At 40.0% G+C, this 25,172-nt stretch overlaps 1 protein-coding gene across 2 annotated transcripts in view; it reads left to right on the top strand.

The window, feature by feature from the left end:
• The window catches only part of LOC138746154 (receptor-type tyrosine-protein phosphatase R-like), a 161,787-nt gene that overhangs the window by 105,110 nt on the left and 31,505 nt on the right, over positions 1-25,172 (top strand). For both annotated transcript variants that reach the window (XM_069904070.1, XM_069904071.1), the window contains 3 exons: positions 9,315-9,501; positions 10,376-10,460; positions 24,385-24,467. In XM_069904070.1, the coding sequence (XP_069760171.1) occupies positions 9,315-9,501; positions 10,376-10,460; positions 24,385-24,467 (355 nt within the window). The remainder of the gene's footprint in view (positions 1-9,314; positions 9,502-10,375; positions 10,461-24,384; positions 24,468-25,172) is intronic.

Genomic DNA, 25,172 nt, shown 5'->3' on the forward strand with positions numbered 1-25,172 from the left:
AGGTTTGTCAGCTCTCAACCCAGCAACTGAAACCAAGGCTGGGGATCAGAGCAGGGGGCGTTCCACATTGACAGTGCTCTGAGCAAACATTGCAGTAAGTATTTAAAGAAATGACTGCACTTAAATAAACAGTTGGATTCCATCATCTGGCAAGATTCTTTTGCATCATGAGGAGTAATGGTATAATTTTAGCAAAATCACAAAACAGGGATGCAACCTACTCCATGATTAATGACCTTGAGTAATCAGGTGGGCTGAGTAAGATGAGCAGGTTGGATTCCTTTTAAGCCTTTGAAGTAAATACAGTAAAACCTCCAGTATCCAGCGCCTATGGGGATTGATAGATGCTGGATAAGTGAATTTTACGGTTGCCTGAGATTGCATATTACGTGGATTGGGGAACTAATCACTAGAGGGTGCCAATTTTAAACTTTCATATTTTTTATCTATTTTCTCTGAGTTTTTTTGCGGGTTGCTTGAATTCGGATAACGGGGATTTTACTGTATTCCATTAATCAATTTTTTTGAAGACCGATCAGATTTATATCAAATTTATCGCCATGTCTGTCTAATTTTCAATCCCTACTCACTTAAAACATTGAAAATAATGGTTTCTATTGAAATCATAGAGTCATATAATGGGGGATATAAGGCAGTCTCCTTCGCAATCTCTCTCGTCTATTTGACAAGGAATTCGACACGACAACAGAATGTGGAGGAATGGAGATAGTTGTCACTTAAACTTGCTCATTGTTAGTTAAAGTGCTGACAAGAGTGAATCCATCTGTGATCATGTTCATTTTTGTATTACATTCAACAGCCTTAATGGCAGTTTTTCTTGCTATTCTGCAAAACTCTCCCAAGTATGGACAAGAGACGGGCTAATAAGACCGGTCAACTCGGAGCTACCAAAATGAAATACACTTGATAGGAAATTTGCCCCTGGAGACGGCTCCGAATTGAATAGGAGAAGGGAGGCCCCAAGAATAGGATCTTTAATTAATAAGAGTGGGGTGTCATGGGACAGTGAGGGGGAAATCATCAAGGATCCACATCACCCAGCTCAACTCTGTTCTCACTACTACAATCAGGAAAGAGGTATAAGACTCGCACCATCAGGTTCAGGAACAGCTGCTACCCCTCCACCATCAGATTTTTCATCGACAAACTCAATTAGAGACTCACTTAAGGACTATGACTTTTGAACTTCATTGATATTTTTTTCTTTCTCTCTGTATTGCACAGTCAATTGGTTTACATTTCTTTATTTGTTACACATATACATATCTTCTTGAATACAGTTTTTTGCACTACCAATAAGTGGTAATTCTGCTACGCCCAGAGGAAAAAGAATCTCAGGGTTGTATGTGATGTCATGCATTTATCTGACAGTAAATCTGAGCTTTGACTTTGAAATTGAGAACCAAAGTGTGAGAGGCCGGGGCAGAAAACTTAACCAAAGGTATACAGTTCAGAGATGCTGTATAATCTAGAATTAATAACAATGAAAAATTAATGCCCTTTATTTTAATGCACGTAAGACTAATAAGATGATAGAGCTGATAGAAATGTATGTGTAAGATCTAATAGCTAATATACAATAGGAGGATAACGAGGGCTGGGTGATATAATAGTAAATATGATGTTCCAAACGAACAGGACAAAGGGGAAAGGAGGCAGAGTAATGTAGTTAATCAAGAAGGGAATCAGTGTAATGTTGCTGTATAGGGGCAATTAATTGTAATGTAAAGTCATCTTAGGTTGACGTCGGGAGTAGAAGGGGTATGAAGATATAATTGAGAGTAGTCCAGAGATCACAAGATGAGACTTCTTGATAGATGGAGCATAAAAGGGGAAATATTTAGGGCAATACAAAAAGTACTGGAGAAATTCAGCAGGCTGTAGGAAACAGTGATCTGACCAATGTTTCAAGCCCGAGCCCTTCTTCAAGGTATGAGCCAAAAGCAGGCAGGCGCCTGAATAAAAAGGTGGAGAGAAGAAGGGGCATGGGGAGGACCACAGGCGAACTGGCAAGTGGTCATAGGTAGTTATGGGTGGGAGGGCGGAAGAGAAAAGTTGAGAAGTGATAAGCAGAGGGGGCTGAATGGAGAGGAAAAGGGGGGGTGGGTGGGGAGCTGGAGGAAAGGAGAAAGAGGGACAGGTAAGGAGAGAGATGGGGGAGGAGTCTGTCAGAAACTGGAGAAGTCGATGTTAATGCCTTCTGATTGGAGAGGGCCCGGATGGAATATCTAGGACACTTTTGAAGGAAAAGCCAATTGAATTGCATGAGCTTACATATTGATTGGATGCACCAAAATGGCAAAGGGTATTGTATAACAGCTATCCTCAACATTTCTTTTGGTATGGCCTCCATACTTCTCTCCTACCAACTACATTAAAAAATGTAATGATTTCAGTCAGTGGCCTTCCCTTAAATGTGCTGTGAGCCCCCCAGAAGGGGCGTCCAGCCCCCGCTGAGAATAGCTGTTGCAGAAGAATGTGTGAAGTGCATCAGGAATGCTTTTTAGAACACTATGTTATGGAACTTTCCCAAGAAAAGTCTATTTTAGATTTGCTCATGAGTAATGAAGGAGGATTAATAGGAGATCTCGTGGTTAAAGATCCCCAAGGAGGAAATCACTATAATATGATAGAATTCTAAAAGCAGTATTCGGATGAACAGTAGAGAAACAAAGCCTTAAATGAGGACAATTTAATGGAATGAAGGTGGAGTTGGCTAAATGGCCTGGGAATATAAACTAAGAGATAAATCATTAGATTATCACTGACAGTGATTCAAACAACTGGTCATTAACACAACAGGAATTTATCCCAATTAGACAGTGGCACAATCCGTGCTTAACAAAGGAGATCAAGGATGACGCTAAATTGAAAATTAGGGCATGCAAAATGGCAAGAGCTGGGGGTAGTGAAGGTTGTCTTAAATTTTGGAGTTGTCAATATTTAAAGACTTTACGGATCAAAAAGATAGGTGATAGATAAAATAATTTCCCAAGTGGGTGTTATACAGTTAGTGTTACAAAGCCAGCAACCCAAGTTCAAATGTGGTGCTGTCTGTAAGGGAGTTTGTACATTTTCCATGTGTTTGTGGAATTCCACCAGGCACTCCGATTGCCTTCCACCCTCCAAAAATGTGTGTGTACTGTAGATTTATTAGCATATTTGGAGGGCACGGGCTTGTGCACCAGAAAGGCCTGTTACTGTGCTGTATGTCTAAATTTAAAATTTGATATCTAACTATCTAAAACTGCAGATTTAATACTTAAGGGGCACTGGACAGAAGTCTCACCAATTCACTAACTCATCACTGACCAAAAATATGGGCACTTCAACACTGTGTGTTCAGTCCTTGCTCTATATTCCCAAGTTTGGGTCCACTGCGATCTATAAATTTACTGTTCACACCACCATTGTTGGCCAAATAATGGGAAGTGATGGAGATCGAGAACCTGGCTGGGTGGTGTCAGAACAACAGTCTTTCTCAACAAGACCAAGGAGCTTATTGTGGATTTTAGGAGGCTGAAGGCCAACACACCTGTCCGCATTGATGGGACACAGGTGGAGAGGGTTCGATTCTTCAAGTTGCTGGAAGTCCACACATTGGAGGAGCTCTGCTGAAGCCAGAACATAGAAGCAGCCATGAAGAAGGCACCCCAACACACCTACTTGCAAAGAAGTCTGAGGAGATTTGGCATGTCATTGAATACTCTATCGAACTCCAACGGAAGAAAATATCCTGGCTAGTTGCATCATGGCCTGGTTTGGTCATTTGATTGCTGAGGAACACAGAAGTAATAAGTCCATCAAAGAATCCAATCTCTTAACCATTGAATATTAAAGATATGTGAGATGTTGCCTCAAGAGAAATGTAGCCAACTTTATAAAGGGCCACTATCACCCTGGTCACAACCTCTCACCACTGCTACCTTCAGGAACAAGGCACCTGTAAATCCAGCATCTCCAGGCTATCATTTGGGTTAGGGTTTGGGAAACCAGAGGAAATCCACGAGAAGAACTAACAGACAGCGCTGGATTCAAATCCAGCATTGTGCTAACACTGCACTAACTATACTGCCCTATACCTATCTTTTATATTTATTATCTCTTTCGCTACTAGGCTAATTTAATACTATTGAAATTTCTTATTACAAGAAGTACTACAGTGAGCAGTACTACAAGAGTTTCTGTGCATGTGTGCATTGTACTTATGTGTATGACAGTAAACTCATTGCTATTATTATTGTCCCCTTCCTGCCACCTCCACCCTCTGGCTTCCCCAGCACCCCCTCCCCCCACTTCCTCCCACCCTGGTTCCCCCAAACACCCTCCCTCTTGTGTCCTTCCTCCCATAACCACCTGTTACTTTGTGCCTGTTGACTTGTGATCCTAGTCCTGCCATTGTATTCACACATATGCCTATACTGTATATTGATCATAGCTTGGCGAAGGGCTCAGGCCCGAAACATCGGCGTGTGTACCATTATCTTCACGAGATAAAGTGCACAGTGTGACCTGCTGAGTTTCTCCAGCATTGCGATTTTACTACAATCACAAGGTCTAAATTTAAACTGTAGACTTCTGTGTTTCTTTGAAGTGGTTCAAGGCAGTGATCTGCTTCTCAAGGCCATTACAGCAATTCTAGAAATGCTTGTCATGGGAGTGGCATCTTCATCCATAATCTGATTTTTCAAAAAAAGATTTCAACAGCCCCTGAGTAAAGGTTTCAGCAACCAATTATAAGACTTTTATTGTAAATTAAAAACCATGTTAGCTGTTTGATATAATGGCCACCTTATTATGAATGAAGGGCCATGAAAGCTTACTGCATATCTCCTGTGATTAGCTTCACATTTTCCTATTTATGTAGTGATAGGCCATCAATTAGAGTTCAGACAAGTGAATGGAATATTACTTGGCTTTTATTAACAGACTCAATGCTACCTTAGCCTGGCCAGTGGGACACTGAGCACCGTCTGTTATACCAGTTAGGCGGACACTCCTCCAGCAGTTGCCAATACACAAGTATGTGAGTGACAGTCTATAATACTGCATTCACCTCCAACCACCCTGCGAATTTAGCTAAATTCAAAAATACTGACTGGAACATAAAATGGCTGCGAAACATAAAATGGCTGGAACATAAAATGGCTAGAAACGTGCAGTAGCAAAGTGTGTTGATCAAAAGCATAAATATATTTAGCACTAATTGGAAAGAAATTCCATAAAATGATAACGTAGAGTAAACATTAAGTATTAATTGGAAGAAAATTCCACAGAATCATAACATAAAACGAAAAAAAAACAATTCAGTTGTCATGGTCACTATCGGATTAAGTAAGTTTTCTGAGTTTTGTGTATTGTAATATCTGTAGGGCCTTGGACATGCGGGTTGAACGTCGGAGTGGAACAGGTGGAGGCTGTGGGGGTGGAGACTTCGGGAGAGACAGGGTGTTCATTCCCAGCTGTGGCGAGAGGTTGAGGTAAAGGGGTAGGTAGGATATGTTCATGCTGTGGTGATATTTCCTGGGCTGACACAGAATCTTGCTGTACTGACAATAGCTACACCAGCGGTGCGAGTATAAGACAGCTTTAATAAACTAATATGTACACTAAGAGGTCTTGTCTCTCTGCAAGACGAACCTGGAAGGTTAGACTGTAGCTCTGGACTGCTTTATATACAAGGTCATTGGCATGGTGGTGTAATTATATATCACCACACTTGCAATAGATTGTTCGATCGATCGACATATTGAGAAAAAGGCTGTATGTGACTAGCAGATGGTTTGAGGAAAGGACTTAGTTAACTGCACACCGGGCGAGGCAAGGTCACAGAAGGAGATAGTGTCTTCTCTTCCATCTGTAATATAAGCATAGCTTGGATTTGCATGGAGTAGCTACACCCTTTCCACGAGTCGATCAGATTTGCTGTGTCTAACGTGTTTTCTCAGCAAAACCTGTCCCAGTTGAGATAGCCAGGCTGGCAAAGTTGTTCCAGTTTTCGATTTTCTAGGAACAGTAAGAATACGCTGGTGAGGGCTTTCGTTAGTCACCGTGCATAATAAGGAACGAATTGAGTGTAGTGCTTCTGGCAATACATCTTGCCAGCGGCTGGTGGGGTAACCTTTAGATTTCAGTGCAAGGGTGATAGTTTTCCAAATAGTGGCAGTACCCCGCTCCACTTGTCTGTAACCACGTGGATGCTAACTAGTGGAACAGCTAGTAGTGATACCTTTTGGCAGGAGGGCTTGTCTTAGTTCAGTGCTCAAAGGCAGATCCTCTATCACTACGAATAAAGTCAGGATCATAAAAAAAAACATTTTATCAAGGGACCGAATAACAGTTGAAGCTGATACATCGGCACAGGGGACAGCAAAAGGAAAACGTGAGAACTCGTCTATAACGTTAAGGAAGTAGACATTTTTATTGTTAGATGGTAGTGGTCCTTTTAGCTCGACGCTGAGGTGCTCAAAAGATCTGGTGGATTTAATAAGACTGGCCTTGGAAGGCTTAAAGAACTGGGGTTTGCACTCTGCACAGACTACACATTTCTTAGTCATTTGCATTATGTCTTTGAGCAAATACAGCAAGATGAGAGACTTCACATAATGATAAAATCTCGTAACACCAGGATGACATAAATCATCATGAAGTTCTTTCAGACAAATCTGATTGTATTGCTAGCGCAGGTCATGCAAGAGAGAGCATCAGGAGGATCGTTCAGCTTCTCTGGGCGGTAGAGGATATCCTAATCATAAGTAGAGAATTAGATCCTCCAGCGCATGATTTTATCATTTTTAATTATGCTTTTCAATTTCGTGTTGAACATGTAAGCTACTGACTTTTGATCTGTCAGCAATATGAATCTTTTCCCTGCTAAATAGTGTCTCCAATAACGAATGGCCTCTACCATAGCCTGTGCTTATTTTTCAATGGAGGAATGCCTCAGTTCCAGTCTTTGTAATGTCCATGAGAAAAAGGCTACGGGCCTACCAGCTTGGTTTAGTGTGGCAGCTAGAGCACAATCAGAAGCATGAGATTCAACTTGGAAAGGAAAATCCTCATCCATAGCAGACATCGATGCTTTGGCAATGTCTAACTTGATGCTCTCAAAAGCTTTGTGGGCTTTTACTGACAAAGGAAAAACAGTAGTTTTAAAAAGTGGTCGTGCCTTGTCTGCATAGTTAGGCACCCACTGTACATAATAAAAGAAGAAGCCTAGACAGCGTTTGAGAGACGTCGGTGTGGTTGGGGGAGGCAGTTCCATTAGAGGTCTCATTCTTTCAGGGTTGGGGCTGATTTCACCCCTTTTGACAACATAGCCCAGTATAGCCAGGCGCTTAGTGCAATACATGCACGTGTCTTAATTAAAGGTTAAGTTTAGATCTTTGGCCCTCTGAAGGAATTTATTCATGTTACGATCGTGATTCTCCAAGGTTTTTCCACATACGGTGACATTGTCCAAATAGGGAAAAGTGGCCTGTAAGTCATGTGTGTCCACCAACCTATCCATTTCTCTCTGGAAAACAGTTACTCCAAACTCCAAACAGAACTCTTCTAAACTGATACAGCCTATCATCTGCTTCAAACACCGTGTACTGTCCTTCCTTTTTGAGTATAGGTACTTGGTGGTAGGCTGACTTTAAATCTATTGTGGAGTATATTTCGTACTGGACAATTTGATTCACCATGTCAGAGATGCGAGGTAGGGGATGTGCATCTGAGTAAATCTGTTGACAGTCTAACTATAGTCTACAACCATCCAGTGTTTTGCCCCATTTTTGATAACTTGAGCATGCCAAGGGCTTGAGCTTGGTTCAACGATCTTTTATCAGTCGGTTGATTTTGTTCTTAATAAATTCTCTTTCCCCTTTACTACAGCGTCTACTTTTCATGGCTATAGGTTTACAGTCTGGGGTTAAATTGACAAAAAGGCGTGGTGGTTTAATTTTAAGAGTCAATAGCCACATATTGTCTCCTGAGTTACAGTGATTGGAAGGTAGTGGCCCATTAAATGTCAGTATTATACTCTTAATTTGGCACTGGAAATCTAACCCCAACAACATCTGAGCGCATAAATCGGGTAGTACATACAATTTAAAATCTCTGTACTCGGTTTCTTACACATTTAATGTTACTCTACAGCAGTTTGCAATTTTTTTCTTGAGTCCAAAACAAGCCATAGAAATTTTGCGCTTTAAAAGGTACAGTTTATGCCCCAAAGAGTTCGCAGTCACAGGGTGGATATAGCGGTCAGTACTCCTGGAATCAAATAAACAGTCAACAGGTTTCCCGTATACCTTCACCTTCATCATGGAATGTTTCAACCCGTGGGGTTTGTCTTGATGAAGGGTGATAGACACCAGGATGGGACCATGGGGCTGCAACGTTCCACAGGAGCTCACCTCCTGGTCATTCCACTTGCGGTCTCCGAGGAAGAAGAAGTGTCAAACGAGTCGCCGGTTGTTCAGGTAGTCATCATTGCCGTTTTGCTGCAGCGTCTCATCTTGGTGTCTGTCTTCTTCGCCTTTCCTTTTCTGGGCGAAAACTCCTGAGCTCGGCAGACTCTCGCAAAATGCCCCTTTTTTCTACGTCTGTCACAGTCAGCACGTTAGGCAAGGTTCAGTGTGCGCGGATGCAGTGTCTGCTCACAGAAGTAGCACTTCCTGAAGTATATATCTGTATTTGCATGGTCAGTTTGTTTACAGTTCTTTCTTTTTTTAAATATTTTTTATCGGTTTTAACATATAAAGGTACATATAAAATTGGTTGGACAACACATAACAGGTCGTCTCATGTAGATACAAGTACAAAAAAAGGATGGAATTACATTAGACAGTTCCTTGATCCACATGAGAAACAAATTATTGAATAACCACGTTGAAACCCATACTTGACAAATTAATCCAAATAAAAGTTGATTAAAGGAAAAAAAATAAATTTAAAAAACCTTTCTTTCTTTCAGGACAGTTTAGTTACTGGTAATCTAAACTAACCTGCAGAAAAAAGAATCTCAGGGTTGTATGTGATGTCATGGATGTACTCTGGCAATAAATTTGAACTTTGATTCTCTTTGGAGTAGGGAGTCACTAATTTGCAAGTTCACCCGCACATATTCATATTCAAATGCTGTCTGACTCCCCTCCATTATAACAATTAGGACTACTTTACCTGTATGGTTCAGGCCAATATGAATATTTACCTTGAAGTTGGGGCCTGTGTTCGCAGTTTGTGGGTGATGGAAAAGGAAGGGCATCTCATAAATATTTTCAACCACTCTCTTTCATAATTCACAGGCGAGGTTCAAATGTATCGCTTACATTGGACATGAGTACATTGGGAAATGTTGAATCATTCAGTATTGCACCCACACCTCGTGAGAAAATATTTCTGGAGTATCTACAGACTGCCAGCCGGGTGCTAACCAGATTACAACTAAAAGAAATAGTAGCAAGTACGCAGTCCTTTCAAGCTGAATTTATGGTATGACTCTCAATGCAATAAGTTGTTATTTTGAACCTCAGTTTCCATGTAAAAATTATAGCTAGTATAAAAATCATGTCTACTTTTCATAAACATGACAAGAACCAATTTTAGTCAAAGATATGATTTAGAACGATGAACTAAAGGACTATTTTAATATATTTTTTTGGAAGATGACTATATTTAAAAAAAATAATTCCTTGTGTTTAATTTCCATTGTGTCTAAGTCTTATTTATTATAATATGTCTGGAGATGTAAAATAGGTATAGAACACATACATCAGATACAGACCCAAATTTCATTAATTCTGAATATTAATCTATTTTGCCACTGATTTTCAAGCAGTTGACAATCTTCATTAATTATAGAGCAGAAAAATATAACGAAGTGTTTTGAAAGATTCCAATCACCTGCAAGCTATTATGCATACAATGTGACAAAATCTCAGTCCCATGGCTTAATATTGGACTTATCACTAAACCTTAATTGCCTCTATTTCTATTGTGTTGTGCAGAAATTCAATCACCTCATTGGAAGTGGTGGAAAAGCTTACAATGGTTGACTAATTCAATATATAATCCCATGTTACAGCTAATGACATACACTGCACATGTTTGAAATCACAGTAATCCAATACATTGTTCAGAAGTTCCAGGGGGAAAGTTTTACCTGTCGTGGATCAGATTATTGTGAAGGGGGCAAGGGGAGAAGAGCACTGGGAGCATGGACTCAGTATTTCACTTGGGATTAACCAAAATATCATTGCAGAATTATTTATCTACCAGAAATAATGTATCTTTTGCTGTGTGGTTTGTGATGTGCTCAGCAGATTGGAATTTCTGATGCTTTTTTTTAATTCCCTTCAAATAACAGGAAATTCCCATGAATTTTGTGAATCCCAAAGAGCTGAGTATCCCATGTCATGGAACTAAGAATAGATATAAAACTATTTTGCCAAGTAAGTTCACCTGTTACACAATTCATTTGCTGATCAAATGCTCGTTTGTTTATTTTACTCATGCTCAACCCACACCTGTTCAGGTATGTGTTGATTAATAGAATGCATTAATATAAATGACTGCATTTTAAATTATGTCATTTTTAAAATTAGAACCAGGAGAAAATTTCAATGACCAGTGACAAGCCTGAACTTTGATTACTGGCTTCTCTTCCAATTATTAGAATTAGATGAGAGGAGCAGAGTGCTGTGACCTGAAGAAGCATAACAATGGTAGAGGTGATTGATATAATCAGGTGAAAAGAAATTCTTTGCACAGATACAAATGTAAAATTTCTATTTGGCATTGTTTCCTAAACTGTCAGGACAGGGTGTACAACTGTTAAAATTAATGCAATTCATTCTGTTGTCTGACAAATGTGATTTTAGAGTTTATAAAATTGTACAGAGATTTAAAAAAAAGAGAGATGGAATGCCACGCAGTCATTTCTGCATTTTAAAAATCATCTCACCTTAAATCTGATCATTTACTGCATGGTTTGGTTACTACCTGTTGAGGAAATATGTAATCCTCTGTGTTCTTGTTCAGCACATTCTAGCTATTGAAACTGACACATAAATTCCAGATATTAAACTGGTGAACCTGATCAAAGCAGTATTATTGTCTCACTAATTTTTTTTTCAAACCAGATGAGTTAAATGAGTCAAATTTTAGAGACGACATGGAACTGTTGGGTTGCAATCATGAAATGAACAGAATAGGAGCATTTTATAGTCTGCCAAAAAAATCTTTTAGAAGTGTGTCTGCTGCTCACCTTTGTTTTTCTGTTGTTTGATCAATTTGTGGATGAATTTGAGAGTGATTTTAACCTCTGGCATCCCTTTATTTGGCCCTGTTATTGAAAAATGTGTACAAAGTGCAATTATTGTTGGAAGTTTAGTGAAAAGCACAATGTGAAACAGAATTGTCTTTTGTGACACTGGGCAAAAAATGCTGCCATTTTCCTTTGAGCACATACTGTATACCTACCGAACAGTATATATAAAAAAGCACTACAAGATTTCTTTTTGAAATGGTGGGTCAAACAATAGTTGAGTCAATACACTTAGATTTCTCTTTGTAGCCTTTCATTCATCAGTGCAGGTTACCTGCATAATGTAACCTGAAGAGTAAATAAATTGTTTTCTGTGAATTCACTGTGAAAGTCAGAAAAAAAATGACTCAATGCGATGTCTCAACAAAGCAAATAATGAAGAAAAAATTGAGCATGGACTGTATATCATTATTATATTACTTGCAAGCAAATGAGATGCTTTACTTATCAACTAGAAACCAACTTGACTGAAGCAAATATTGTTAAGTGAATTTCCTGGCCCAGGAAATATCTTTTCCTGTTGTTAATTCCTCTGAGAAAGTATCCTGGACTGTTTTTGTTCTTTTGGCTATACCTTTTATCTATTATCTGCCGCACCTTTCCTGCTGACATTTGCTTCTTCAGCCATCGCACAATCTGCTGGAGGAACTCAGCAGGTCAAGCATCTAGCGTAAAAGAATGGTTGAGGTTTTGAGCTGAAACCTTCCATCAAGCCCATCTCACTGCTGCTGATGTCGCTCGACCTGCTGAGATCCTCCAGCAGATTGTGTTTGGCTCTATATTCCAGCATCTGTAGTTTATCACACCCCTATTGCAGTGTTCTTATCCCTTTCCTCTGGGCTTCATTTAAATATGCAGAAGGGCACCAGGGTTTAATGTTGTGCATCCCCCCCCCCCCCCATCCCTGTTTCCTGGTGGCCCTCCCTTCCTTATCCACCTATTACCTCCTGCCTGTAGGACTGTGCTCCTCCCCATGCCCCCCCACCATTTTTTTTCAGGCATCTACCTACATTCTGTTCATACCTTCATGAAGGCCCTGTACTGACAATAACCACACCAGCAGTGCGAGTATAAGACAGCTTTAATAAACTAATATGTACACTAAGAGGCCTTGTCTCTCTGCAAGACAAACCTGGAAGGCTAGACTGTAGCTCTGGACTGCTTTATATACAAGGTCACGGGGATTACCCCTGGAGACCTTGTGGTGTAATTACATATCGCCACAGGCCCAAAACGTGGGTTACGTATTTTTATCTTTCCCATATGAAGTACGTTGTCTGACCTGCTGAGTTTTTCCAGCATTGCGTTTTTACTTCAATCATAGCGTCTGCAGACATTTGTGATTTACTTCTGTGCTCGTGCACTAGGGACTTAAGTGCAAAACTCAGAGAATTCCATAGGGCATTAAACACATATGGGCTGAAAACTCCTAAAGAGGAACATTTTCATCTTGCTTTTGTTGTTTTATATTTTATAGTTTATGAAGTCTAATGTTAACTTAAGATACATACAGGGTTTTTTTTAATCTTGGTTGCATAATGCTGGGAATTGGACAATAGGTTTAAATACAAGGAACAGAAAGTGAACAGGGAATGCAGAGTAATGAGTATGGGTGCACATGGCAAACATGGAAAAGGAAAAGGATCTGGGTGTGAGTTTTGGGTAAGGGCCCAATATAGTGAAGCTATTTATCAAAACAACTCAAGAACAAGAATCCATCTTGTAGCATTGACTCTATTTTAGAGAAAGGCAATCATAATGCTATGTAGGTTATGTGAACCCGTATTTATTTTGACCACTAGGGACTTTACATTCAAGATAGGATCAGCATATTACACCCCCCATGGTGCCTGACCTGACAGTCCACCATTAATCTCTGCTTTCATTGACGTGAATGCTCTGGACTTTGCATTTAGATCAGTGGTCTTCAACCTTTTTCATTCCACTCACAGACCACTTTAAGTATTCCTTATGCCATAGGTGCTCTGTGATTAATAAGGGATTACTAAAAGTGGATTGTGGGTGGAAAGACAAAGTTTGAAAACCACTGTTTTAATCGTACCTAACTGACTCGTTATGTGCACGGTTTCAGAACTACAAAGGCAATGTTTCTCAAGCAAAATATTTCAGTAACAATGGGGTCTAGAGCAGTGATTCTCAACCTTCCCTTTCCCACTCACATACCACCTTAAGCAATCCCTTACTAATCACAGAGCACCAATGGCATAGGGATTATTTAAAGTGGTATCTGAGTGGAAAGAAAAAGGTTGAGAACCACTGATTTAGATGATGATCATTTGATTTAATTAGGGTCATGTGTGGACTAGTAACAACACCAGTCACATGCTGAGGCACCTGTTTAATCTAATCCTTGTAAAGATAGTGAATGGTATCAACATTGTGCTAAATAACCTCCCTACCTCTGTGCTCAATGCCCTAACCAAGCTTCTGTGGACTTGTACTCCAATGTCCCTGTGGTTAACCACTAATATATCATTATCTGGTCAAGCACACCTATTGGCCAATTGTACTTGTGGCTCCCCCTCTCCACAGGCTCCTGTATAAAGGTGACTGTTCCACAGCTCCCTGCAACTCAGGGCAAGACAACTGAACAGTAGGGATATGCTATGTTCTCAAGTGAATTAAAGTATATTGATTTCTCCGCAATAGTCTCCTGAAAGATTGATGGTACATCAGTCCCTCTATTTGTCAACATTCCCTAAAATTGTACCATTCATGTTGAATCAGCAAGCCTCATTAGTTCTCCCAAAATGCCTCACTACACACTTGTCTGGATTAAACTCCATTTGCCAATTTTTAGAGCATTTCACCAGAAATATTTTGGTGCCACCTGAGACTATCAACAACTCCACCAGTCTTTGTGTTGTCCAATAACTGGCTGATTAGGCCTCTCGCATCCAAATCCAGATACATTACAAGCAGCAGCGACCCAGTGCTAATCCTTTCAGAACTTCACTATTCTCAGGCATCCAAAAGCTAAAACAACTCTTCGCTATCATCCTCTCTTCTGCCGAACACAATCTGCTGCAGGAACTCTGCAGATCAAGCAGTGTCAGTGTGAGAGAGTTCTTCATCTTGATGAAGGGTTCCAGCCTGAATTGTTGACCTTTATTTTTCTCCCACTGATATTGCTCGACCTGATGAGTTCCTCTAGCAGATTGTATTTAGCTTTGGATTTAGGGCATCTGCAGCCCCTGTCTCCTATTGCTAACTCAATTTGGGTTCCATTTGGCCAACTTGCCCTGGCTTTACCCTTTTTAAACATGTGAGACCTTGCTAAAGGGCTTTCTAAAGTCCATGTGAATCATATCTAATGCCTTGACCTCATCAGTAAAGTTTGTTACCTCTTCAAATAATTTATTCAAATTGGTCAGGCAGGATCTTCTCCAATTAAGCCATATTGACTCTTTACAATTAGCCCCTGATAGAATTAGAGATATTTTTGCCCATGTGGTTGTATTAGTTTATTTTTTGATGCTGATGGCATCTTATGGATGCCCAGTTTTGGGCTTCATATTTGTTGCGAGTCTCTCTCATTAGACACAATGGTCGTGTTACACCACATGATGTAGGGCCTACTCAGTGCATACACCCTTTTCATTATGGCTGCCTGCAAAGGAAATTTCCTTCAAGGAAATTGAGCTGCACTGTATTGTTTTATAAAATATGTACCCTTTTTTTTCTGAGTAGTGACTTGTCAATAATATGTTTCAGAGTTGATAAAGGAGAATTAAAAATGGGATGAATTTTTGTATCATTTGGACAATTGGCAATAGCCTTTTGAACCTTAAAGCTGTTAATCCACCATGCAGACCAAATTTATTATTGCCTGACTGGTGATAGGTAAGGGTGAGCAGAATTTTGATTTTGAAATCACACCAATAATTGACAGAATAAAATCTAAATTTAAAAATTGATTTCTTTGTGAGCTTAGCTGAGCAGGGAGTGTTGAGGAAAGGAGGGGACATTGTCACTGACTTCAGCCTCACTGGATCAAGGGTATTTTTTTAAAAAAGTTTAGACATTAATTTAATGCTTCCTACCCCAACAGCTTTATCCCTTGCATACATTAATGTAAATAAAGGCTTACAGCCCACGAGCTCGTGCCATCCAAATAACCTACAACCCCCCCCCCCACCCCGTTATGTTTTGAAGGGTGGGAAGAAACCGAAGCACCTGGAAGAAACCCACACAGACACAGGGAAGTACATACAAACAGTGCCAGATTCTAACATGGGTTGCTAGTGGAGTAATAGCATGGCACTGACTGCTACGCTAACCGTGTCATGCTGCCCCTACAGGAGGGGTGATTTAGAACAGTGCCCTTCCCATAGCAGTCGCCCTGGCGATTTGGCACACTTTGTGGCAAAAGATGGATCTTGATTTTAACGCTTCCTACCTCAACAGTTTTGTCCCTTGCTGACATTAATGTTACATAAATTGAGACTTACCATTGGCCACCATACATTCGTGTGAGCCATGGATATGATTTTCATGGAGAGGAAGTTAATTAAGTTGAGGCAGAGGTGAAGAATAATTTAACTTGCGAGTCTCATAATGCCTTTTCGGGCTTGTTCTTTTAAACAAAAAAGACAGTAAAGCGTGAAAGAGTTGGACAGATGTTAGACAGAACTGAGAATTGTGAACAAATGTATTCAGGCAAAATGTTTTTTTTAAAATTGACTTCAATCAATTTGAATGCATACCTCACCCACGCAATGATCTGAAATGTCTCTTCCTGTCAGTCTTGCGGTTTTCTGTTGTTTTCTCATTTAAACTATCCTTGATGAAACTTTTCAGAATATTTTGGATTATGCAAACTGATAACAAATCTTTGTTAAAATATCTGTCAAGGATACTTGGTACCATTTATCACCTTTCCATAATTTTGCTATTTTCCACAGCAAAGAATTTTTGTTCAAATCAGGAATTTTAAGTGGGTTGACATAGGGCGCATTGTGTTTCAGTGCCACTTACAATGTAAAATGCTTGAATGCGTAGGCTGAGTGGCAATAGTGGCATCAAGTTGGCTCTGCTAATCGGTCAATTAAAATGGGCATTGATCTTTGGAAAACTAATCGACAGAAAACTTGCACTACATCTCAGGCTTGAGCTGAATTGTCAAATCTTGGGCAATGAGGAGACCAGTTTGCGATAACAATCTCAATTTCTTTGTTAAGGAGGGGAAAACATATGAGAGTTGGTTTTTGCTGCCAGCGTTTCCTTGTGGACATTTGGTGAAGGTGCACCAGAGGGAAATGTATTGCAAACCAGCTCTTAATTGTGATTAATTCATGCCACCGCTGGAGAAAATCTGCCTTCTCTTGCCTGCCTTACATCTGAGGTTGGAATCAAATGTGCAAATAATTCTGCAATCATCAAGTGGCAATTCAAAGCATATAAATAAGTAAATATGGCACTTGACCACATACTGATCCCTTGCTCAATGTAGTGAAACACAAACGTCTACAGACGCTGTGATTGTAGTGAAAACACACAGAAATTCTGCAGGAACTCGGTCAGTCTTGCAGCATCCATGGGAGGTAAAGATATATTACCAATGTTTCAGTGCAGAGCCCTTCTTTAAGGTATAAGCAAAAAGCAGGCAGGCGTTGGAAGAAAGACTGGGAGAGAAAGGGGGAATGGGAGGGGAAAGAATCCAGACCAACAAACAAAAATTGTTTGAAGAAGGGCTCAAGCCCAAAACATCAGTTATTTATCTCTGCCTTTGCTACATTCAGGATATTATTTGACCTGTCAAGTCTCTCCAGCCTTGTGTGTGTTTTTATTTCAACCACAGAATTCTGTGTTTTACCCCCAACAAAAAGTGTGAATTGATTTTGGTTCTGTGAAAGGGGACAGAGGCAAAAGGGAAGGGAGATAGAGAGACAGAACTAGAGGAAAGGAGATGGGGATGAATATGGGGGGCGGGTGGGGGTGGGTTTAACAGAAGCTTGAGAAGTTGATGTTAATGCAATCCGGTTGGAGGGTGCCCAAAGAGACAATGAGGTGTTGTTCCTCCTATTTGTGGGTGGTCTCACTTTGCAAGTGGTCTGAACTCCTTCCCCTCCCATTCTTCCACCTTTTTCTCCCTGTGTTTATTCAGACCCTTGCCTGTTTTTTTGCTGATACCCTGAAGAAGGGCTCAGGCCCAAAACATCGGTAATATATGTTTACTTCCTATGCACACTGTGAGAGCGGCTGACCTCCTCTAGCATTTATTGTGTTTTTAATCTATTCAAAGTAATCCTGTAATTGCAAGCTATTTAGCTAAAAAAATCGTTACTTTTAAATACATGTGACAAGTGTCATGTAATCCACATAACTAGAAACTGGTCCAAAGGGGCAATGGCCAGGCCAGCAACATTACATCAGTTTGACAGTTGTGAAATGATTAAGATTGATTGGGCTGGAATTCTTTCTGCACATTTATTCTAAAGCACAAGAAATGAAATTGTCGGATGTGTTTGGGACTAGACTTGAATCATCAATGTTTTAGTATTACACAAGTCATCCAGGCGTTAAGCAACTAAAAGACTAATCAAGGGTGGAGTACAGTGAAAAATCACATACCACGGGATGGTTGTGGAAATTGAAATGATTTCCATCACTTTAAAGGAATTCCTGTTTTGTTGTTAATAAGGCACTGGTGGCCAGAGATTTAAAAGTTGGGTAGACAAGTGAGGCCTAGTAATTAACATTTTAGAGTCAAGATGGTATGTTAAATTAGATGGGTTCTTTTTCATCTGGCCTGGTGTATCAAGAGACAAAGTAAAGATTGGGTTTTATTTTAAATTGGACTATTACATATTTAAAGTGATGCTTATATGAACTACTTCCTCAAGACTTTGACACAGTTTGTTAGCTGCACATTGTCCAACTCCTTTTTTATTGCTACATTTCCCACGGCAAAAGAGGAAATCAAATAAGTGATAACGGCTCAACAAGAGTTCCTGCAACACAAACCATGAAATTTGCTTTTAATTTTTTTTCTTTGATGCATCTTCCAAGTCCAGATTAAAAGTGAACAATTGTCTATTCTCCAAAGGAAACTGATGGCCTTTGTTCTGAAGAATTTAGCTTAATAAGCCCATTAAGATGTTGAAAATATACCTGAATTTGCAAATGTAAGTGGTATGGGATACTCTTTATTGGTGCCTGCTACTCGATGCAGAAGGAATTAAAGGACAGAACTTCCTTTCAATGATGAGATTTCCACACTCGGAGCTGACCCATGCAGTGCAGATGTTCCACTTTTGTAGCAGCCGTTGCTAATTTTCTGCTTGAGTCCACAAGGTTAGAAGTAAATCACGAAAATCTGGTAGGCGCCGTGGTTGAAGTAAAAAGCACAAACTGCTGGAGAAGTTCAGCAGGTCAAACAGTGGCCTTTATGCAGCGAAGGTAGAAATACATAGCCAATATTTCAGGCTTGAACCCTCATCAAGGACCTTCCACAAGGTTAGAACAAGCTCCACTCAAAAAAAAATCTGGTAAAGACTTAGGTGACCAGTTACGTCCTGCCTATGTTTGTCAAATTTTCAAGGATTTTAAATGCCTGGAATGACCTTGACATTTCAGAAATAGTATAACCAATAAAAGAATGAAATAATCTTTTGTTATCAAAATAAAATGAACATAATTTTAACCAATATTCATGCAAATACGGTAAAACCCCTGGTATCCAGAATTCAAGCAAGCAGCAAAAAAAATGAGAAAAATTAATTTTAAAAATTAAAATAAATAAGAATAAAATAATAGGTAAAAAGTACATATTTAAAATTGTAAAAAAAATAAATGTTCTCTGAAGTAACACATAAACCTTTGGTGAAGATGGGAGGAAGTATTCAGCCAGCAGAGGGCCTTGGTCATGCTTTGCTCGTAGCAACTGTCTGAATAAAGTTGTGTGAAACACCAATGGTGTCACGCAGGATGAAGAGCTGGTCACCATTGGGGTGACTCTCTTAAAGTGTCTCCTTATCCCTGCTTAGTAAGAGTCACCCTGGTCAGAGACTTTGGAGAAAGGGGGTTAATTATCTACAATGTTATTGTTCGTCTTTGGGGTGGGGGGGGGGGGGGTGGTCTGTGAATGGGAAGGAACCTGCAGATGCAGCGACGATTAAATTTTTTCAAAGAATATGATTGAAAATAAAGTAAAATGATTTAAAATTTATATATTCATGCAAATGAAGTTTATTCAGTATAAGTACAATGTAGTAATTTTGTCTTTTGTCTATTAAACTGTTTATTCTTATTGCAGGTATATTAGGAATTGTAAAAGCAACTGGAAAATACACTTATTCGTCATCTACCAATCTCATAAGTGCTGGATACCAGGGGTTTTACTGTACTTTTAATTTTTAAAAAAAAATCACATCTTTACCTTTCTCCCTTACAGCTGCTCCCCTCCATTGACGTTGACACTATTTCTATTCCAGGTTTTACCTGCCATTGGCTCAACTTGCAGATTACTCAGTGCATTTGATGGCGAATTGCAATTATTCACACTCCCATTATTGGACTCTATAAGGAGTGCAGTCGGGGAATGGCTGGTAAATAATAGCCAGCTGGTTTGGGATCATCAAGTTAGACCTGTTACACAAATATCACAATTATGGTATCTGGACTCCTTGATCATCCACTGAATTTAATTTGGCGACCTTTTAGATTCTGCTAAAGTAGACCATGCTTTGTGCTTTTGTTTGGCACTATTTTCCATGTCAATTTCCTTGGTGAAGTATTCCTTTATGATCTTGTCAACTTCACATGGCTCCACCTCTTTGGTCCCTCAGTGGACTCGCTCTATCCCTGGCTATCCTCTTCCTCCTGTTAATGTTATCCAACATCATGAGATTCTCCTTCATCTTACTTATCCAGGATTGGAGGTCAATCCACAGGACTATAAGAGTGGAAGAGAGGATTACTGGGGTCTCTTCTCTCCCCCCCCCCCCCCCCAATTCTATCAACATGACCTATGGGGATCACAGTCTGAAGAGGGTACACAAAACCACTGAGGACCCATACTGCCCCCACACGACATTCTTTCAGGAAAGAGATGCAGGAGGATCAGAGCCAGCACCATCAGGCTGAGGAACAGCTTCTTCCCCTGGGCAGTGAGAACACTGAACAACTAAGTAAACAGCCCACACAACCATCTGAGATGCTACTATTTATTAAGCCATGTTTTTTATATATATGTATATTTATCCTGCATATGTATTGCTCGTCTATGATCTGTGTAATGTCTGGTTGTGTGTTTGCATGTTTTGTCAGGTTGTATTTGTCCGATCAGATGATAAATGATCTTGAACTTGTATTTCATGACCCCTTTGTGCACATTCTAAATTCTTTCCTAAGATCTCACCTATTTCTTAAGAGAACCTCAATTCCAGTTGTCTCTGTTTGCTGTGTATTTCCTGATCAAGCCTTCCAAATGCTTTATCATCCAAGGTTCCTTAATCTTGCCATCTTTGCTTTTCACCAAGAACAAACTAAAATACATGACCAAACTCAATGCGCAATCAACTACAGTAATGAAGTTGTATACCAGAAACTCCTGCAGCAATTACGTACCTCAGCCAACTATTCGTAACGTTACAGCTGCTACTCTGCAAATAGATTCTCCTGTATATGAGAAAATCTTTCTTGTGTACAATTTAGGATCAATACATTTGCTCCAGACACACTAAATACCCGCCTTGATTTCTGTATTAGCGAAAAACATACAAGTTGAAAAACATTTAAGTGGAAGTCCTTGCAGGATTTTTATTTTAGTTTCAACTATTTTCCAAAATAACCTGAACTTGAGGGGTGTGGATCATTTACTATTTCCCTTTCAGTGCTGGGATACATTGATATGACTCTGTGTGGAGCTTTTGGTCATCCACATGGGTGTAACTAGATGATATGCTGCTCCAGACCGGCGTCTGCAATTGGAGCCACTCCTACGAGATTGTTGGAAAATTAAAATGGTACATTTCACAGTAGTACAATATCAGCAATTAATGAGGACGCTGTTCACGTTGCTTTAAAATTCTGAGCTTTTGTCAATGACAGTAATATTGTAACAATGTAACAGATTGGGAATGTGAATATTATGTGAATATTCATGTATCTGTGCAGAGAAACTGATCAACCATTATCACATTAGTAAATCAATGCACAGTGTAGACTAGATTCTGGGATTTCTGTTGTGGCTCTGTCTGTCCTCATTAAATAGAGGATGAGGGATGACCTCATCGAAATGTGCAAGGTGATGAGAGGCATTGATCATGTGGATGGATAGAAGCTGAAATGGCTAAAAGCAGGGGGCATCGTTTTAAGGAGCTTGGGAGTAAGAACGGAGGGATGTAAAAGGTAGGTTCTTCATACAGAGAGTGGTGGGTGCATGCAGTGAGTGCACAGGTACAACAGGATCTTTTAAGAGACTGTAAGATAGGTACATGGAACAGAGGAAAATGGAGGGTTATACAGTAGGGAAATTCTAGGTAGTTGGTAGAGTAGGTTATTATGTTGGCACAACATTGTGGGCCGAAGGGCATGTGCTGTAGATTTCTAAAAGTCCCTTTAGAATCCCTTATGTTTCTTACATGGCCGCTACAATCCAGGCTATCATCCCCATTTTCCTGGAACACCTGCAGTCTAAAGTGAACTGCAGGTATTCCGTGACCAAGGGCTAACGAGAAGCGATAACACACTGCCAAAATGCTATCTAAACTCGTGGTCAGAAACGAAGATTTGCAGTTTTGGTCGTTCCTGTTTTGAATGACCACTGCCAAGACGTTGGATGCATGCCATTCTGCCCAATTGTGACCATGCCAGCAAATCAGTGCTTTTATTCTCCACAGTGCTACCTGCCTAATCTCCCTTTCCAGCTCTTGCTGTTCAACCAATTATCTTATGAATACATTGAAAGTTCAAGCTTCCAACAGGCTTTCGGTACCAGATCCCACCATCTTTGACCAAAAGGTCCTTTCAACATTCTTCAAACTCTTCTTCCAAGTTGCGCTGACTCCTGGCCCCATTATTATCAACCTTTCTGCCAGTGGATAGTAGTATCCTTTCTATCCAGACATCTCGTACTTTTATATACCTTAATTAAATCAAATTCAGAAATCCAGCAACGAGATCACATGTGGCAGCCATATTGGTTCACTTTTGAGTTCAGCAAATACCTTAATTATTTTTATATCAGAATATTATAAATTCCAGTAGGTTAAATTTATATACAAACATTAGTTCTGAGTAGTAAATGGTCCAAATCAAAATCTCCTCACTGGTCAGGAAGGTGTGAAGCGACTACACTTCATGAGAAGACTGAAGCAGGCAAGGCTACCAGCCGCCATCATGCCAACCTACTACAGGAGCTTTATTGACAGCACGGTGTGGTATGGTTGCTGCAGAGAAATGGATTGTTGGTCGATCCACAGGGGCATAAGAGTGGCAGAGAGGATCACTCCCCCAGCCCCACCCCCTCATTGACGTGATCTACTGGGATCATTGTCTGAAGAGGGCGCACAAAATTGTTGAGGACCCCTTCCACCCTGCACGCACCATCTCTCAGCTGCCCCTGCCAGGAAAGAGATACAGGAGTATCAGAGCCAGAACCACCAGGCTGAGAAACAGCTTTTTCCCACAGACAGTGAGAATCCTGTGTGTGTATATATGAATACTTATCCTGCATGTGTGTGTTATGTCTTGTGTGTCTACGAGAACCAGAAAACGCTGTTTCATGGGTTGTACTTGTGCAATCACATGACTTGAAAAGAAATGCATGTATAGAAAAAAAACAACCGTAGTATTTTAAAAAGGCAAAGGAGGAAAAACCCAACACCCAACCCCAACCCACCAATTTTCCCCTGCAGCCACTGCAACCGTGTCTGCCTGTCCCGCATCGGACTTGTCAGCCACAAACGAGCCTGCAGCTGACGTGGACTTTTTACCCCCTCCATAAATCTTCGTCCGCGAAGCCAAGCCAAAGAAGAAGAAGAAGAATGTGGAGTCGCTGCAAATCTCATATAAATATAGATCTAAAAGATGGCAGAAATACATTTCATTTTTAATAGAAAATATAAACTACTGGAAACATTCAGCAGAATAAATTTCCCCGGCGTAGGTGGGTAAAAGTAGAATCAATGTGGGCAATTCATGGGTATGATTACAGTGAATTATGTAGAACAGTACAAGACAGGAACAGGGCTTTTTGGACCATGATGTTTGTGCCAAACATGATGCCAGTTTAAACTAATCCCATCTACCTGCACATTGTCTGTATCCCTCCATCCTTGACCTGTTCATGTGCCCATCTAAATGCCTTGTGTTTGTTGCCATTGCATCTGTTCCACCATTTCAGTTAGCAATGTGTTCCAGGCATCTACATAAGAAAAATAACTAGCCTTGCACATCACCTTGTAAACGTTCTTCTTTTCTCTTTAAACCTTTGCCCTCTAGTATTTAACAGTTCCACCCTCAGAAAAATTACTCTATATACACGATCCAATGCACTCTCTCCAAAGCCACCAATTTTTGATGGATCGCAGCAACCAGAACTGCATGCAATTCTCCAAATGTGTCCTAACTAAAGTTTTGTACACTGCAACATGACATCCACTTCAATGCTTTGATGAACAAAGACAAGTCTACCATATGTTTTCTTTATCATCCGGGGAGTATGGACTTGTATCCAAAGATCCCTCTGTACTTCAGTGCTCCAAAGGGTCCATGCATTTACTATATCAATGGGAGGAATAGGATTGATGGGAATGCGTTGAGTTTGCACAGACTCACTGACCTGAATGGTCTCCTTCTATGCGATAAGAAAAAATGAAAAATTTGAAATATGAGATTAGGCAACATCCACGGAAAGAGAAACAGAATTTATGTGTCACATCAAATACTCTTGGTTTGTGTATGGAAAATATAATCTTGTCACAAGGGAATTTAGTTACATTTATCGGTTTTATAACCCAACAATTTATATTTAATTAAAGGTGATCCAAAAACATTGTTTTGTTTTGAACATCCCATTTTAGATCCACACAGCAGAGTATGTCTGATACCAAAGAATCAAGATGAACCTGTCAGTAGTACCTACATTAATGCCAACTACATCAGGGTGAGTAAGTGGATTGGAATGAATCGCATTAATATTTTTGTCAATAGAAATTGGAACTTACCCAACAATTGGCTGTTGTGTATAACTTGAGCTCGTTTGGGTGATATGCACAATGTCAGGAAAATGGGGAGGTGTTCAATTAAAATATCCATGTATAAACTTTATGTCTGAGTCTTTTTTCCCCCACTGTCAATTACCTTGCAGAGCTAACGGTTGCCCTAATGTCACCTGGCTAACTGCTGGGAGTTAAGTCTGCACTCCATGCACACCTGCAATAAGAGCCATAGAAGCAGCTGGCAGGAAGGTGAAGAGAAATGGAATACTTGTGGGGTGAGGGTTGAGGAATGTATTATCCTATTTTTTCTTGCGCCAACTCCCAATCTAGGGTTCTGGACTGATTAGACTGTGCAACTCTAAGTTACTGCAAGATTTAGACTGTGAATGGAAAAAATGTCAATCACAAGTCACACCTTTAATAGCAAATTCTTGATAAATATAGAAATTGTCACCACGCATCAGATGATGGCATTAGACTTGCATCCGTTGTCAGGCATACCAGATCTGCTAAGGTGAATTACATCCAGCTGTCTTTCCGATGGGCACTAATCATTGTGGAAGTAGACACAATGGGATCCCTCATGCACAAAACACCTTTTGTGTACAGGCCAGTGGAAATTCTAATTGTTAGTATACAGTTGCAATTGC

This window comes from Narcine bancroftii, chromosome 11, assembly GCF_036971445.1.
Source record: "Narcine bancroftii isolate sNarBan1 chromosome 11, sNarBan1.hap1, whole genome shotgun sequence".
NCBI lineage: Eukaryota > Metazoa > Chordata > Chondrichthyes > Torpediniformes > Narcinidae > Narcine > Narcine bancroftii.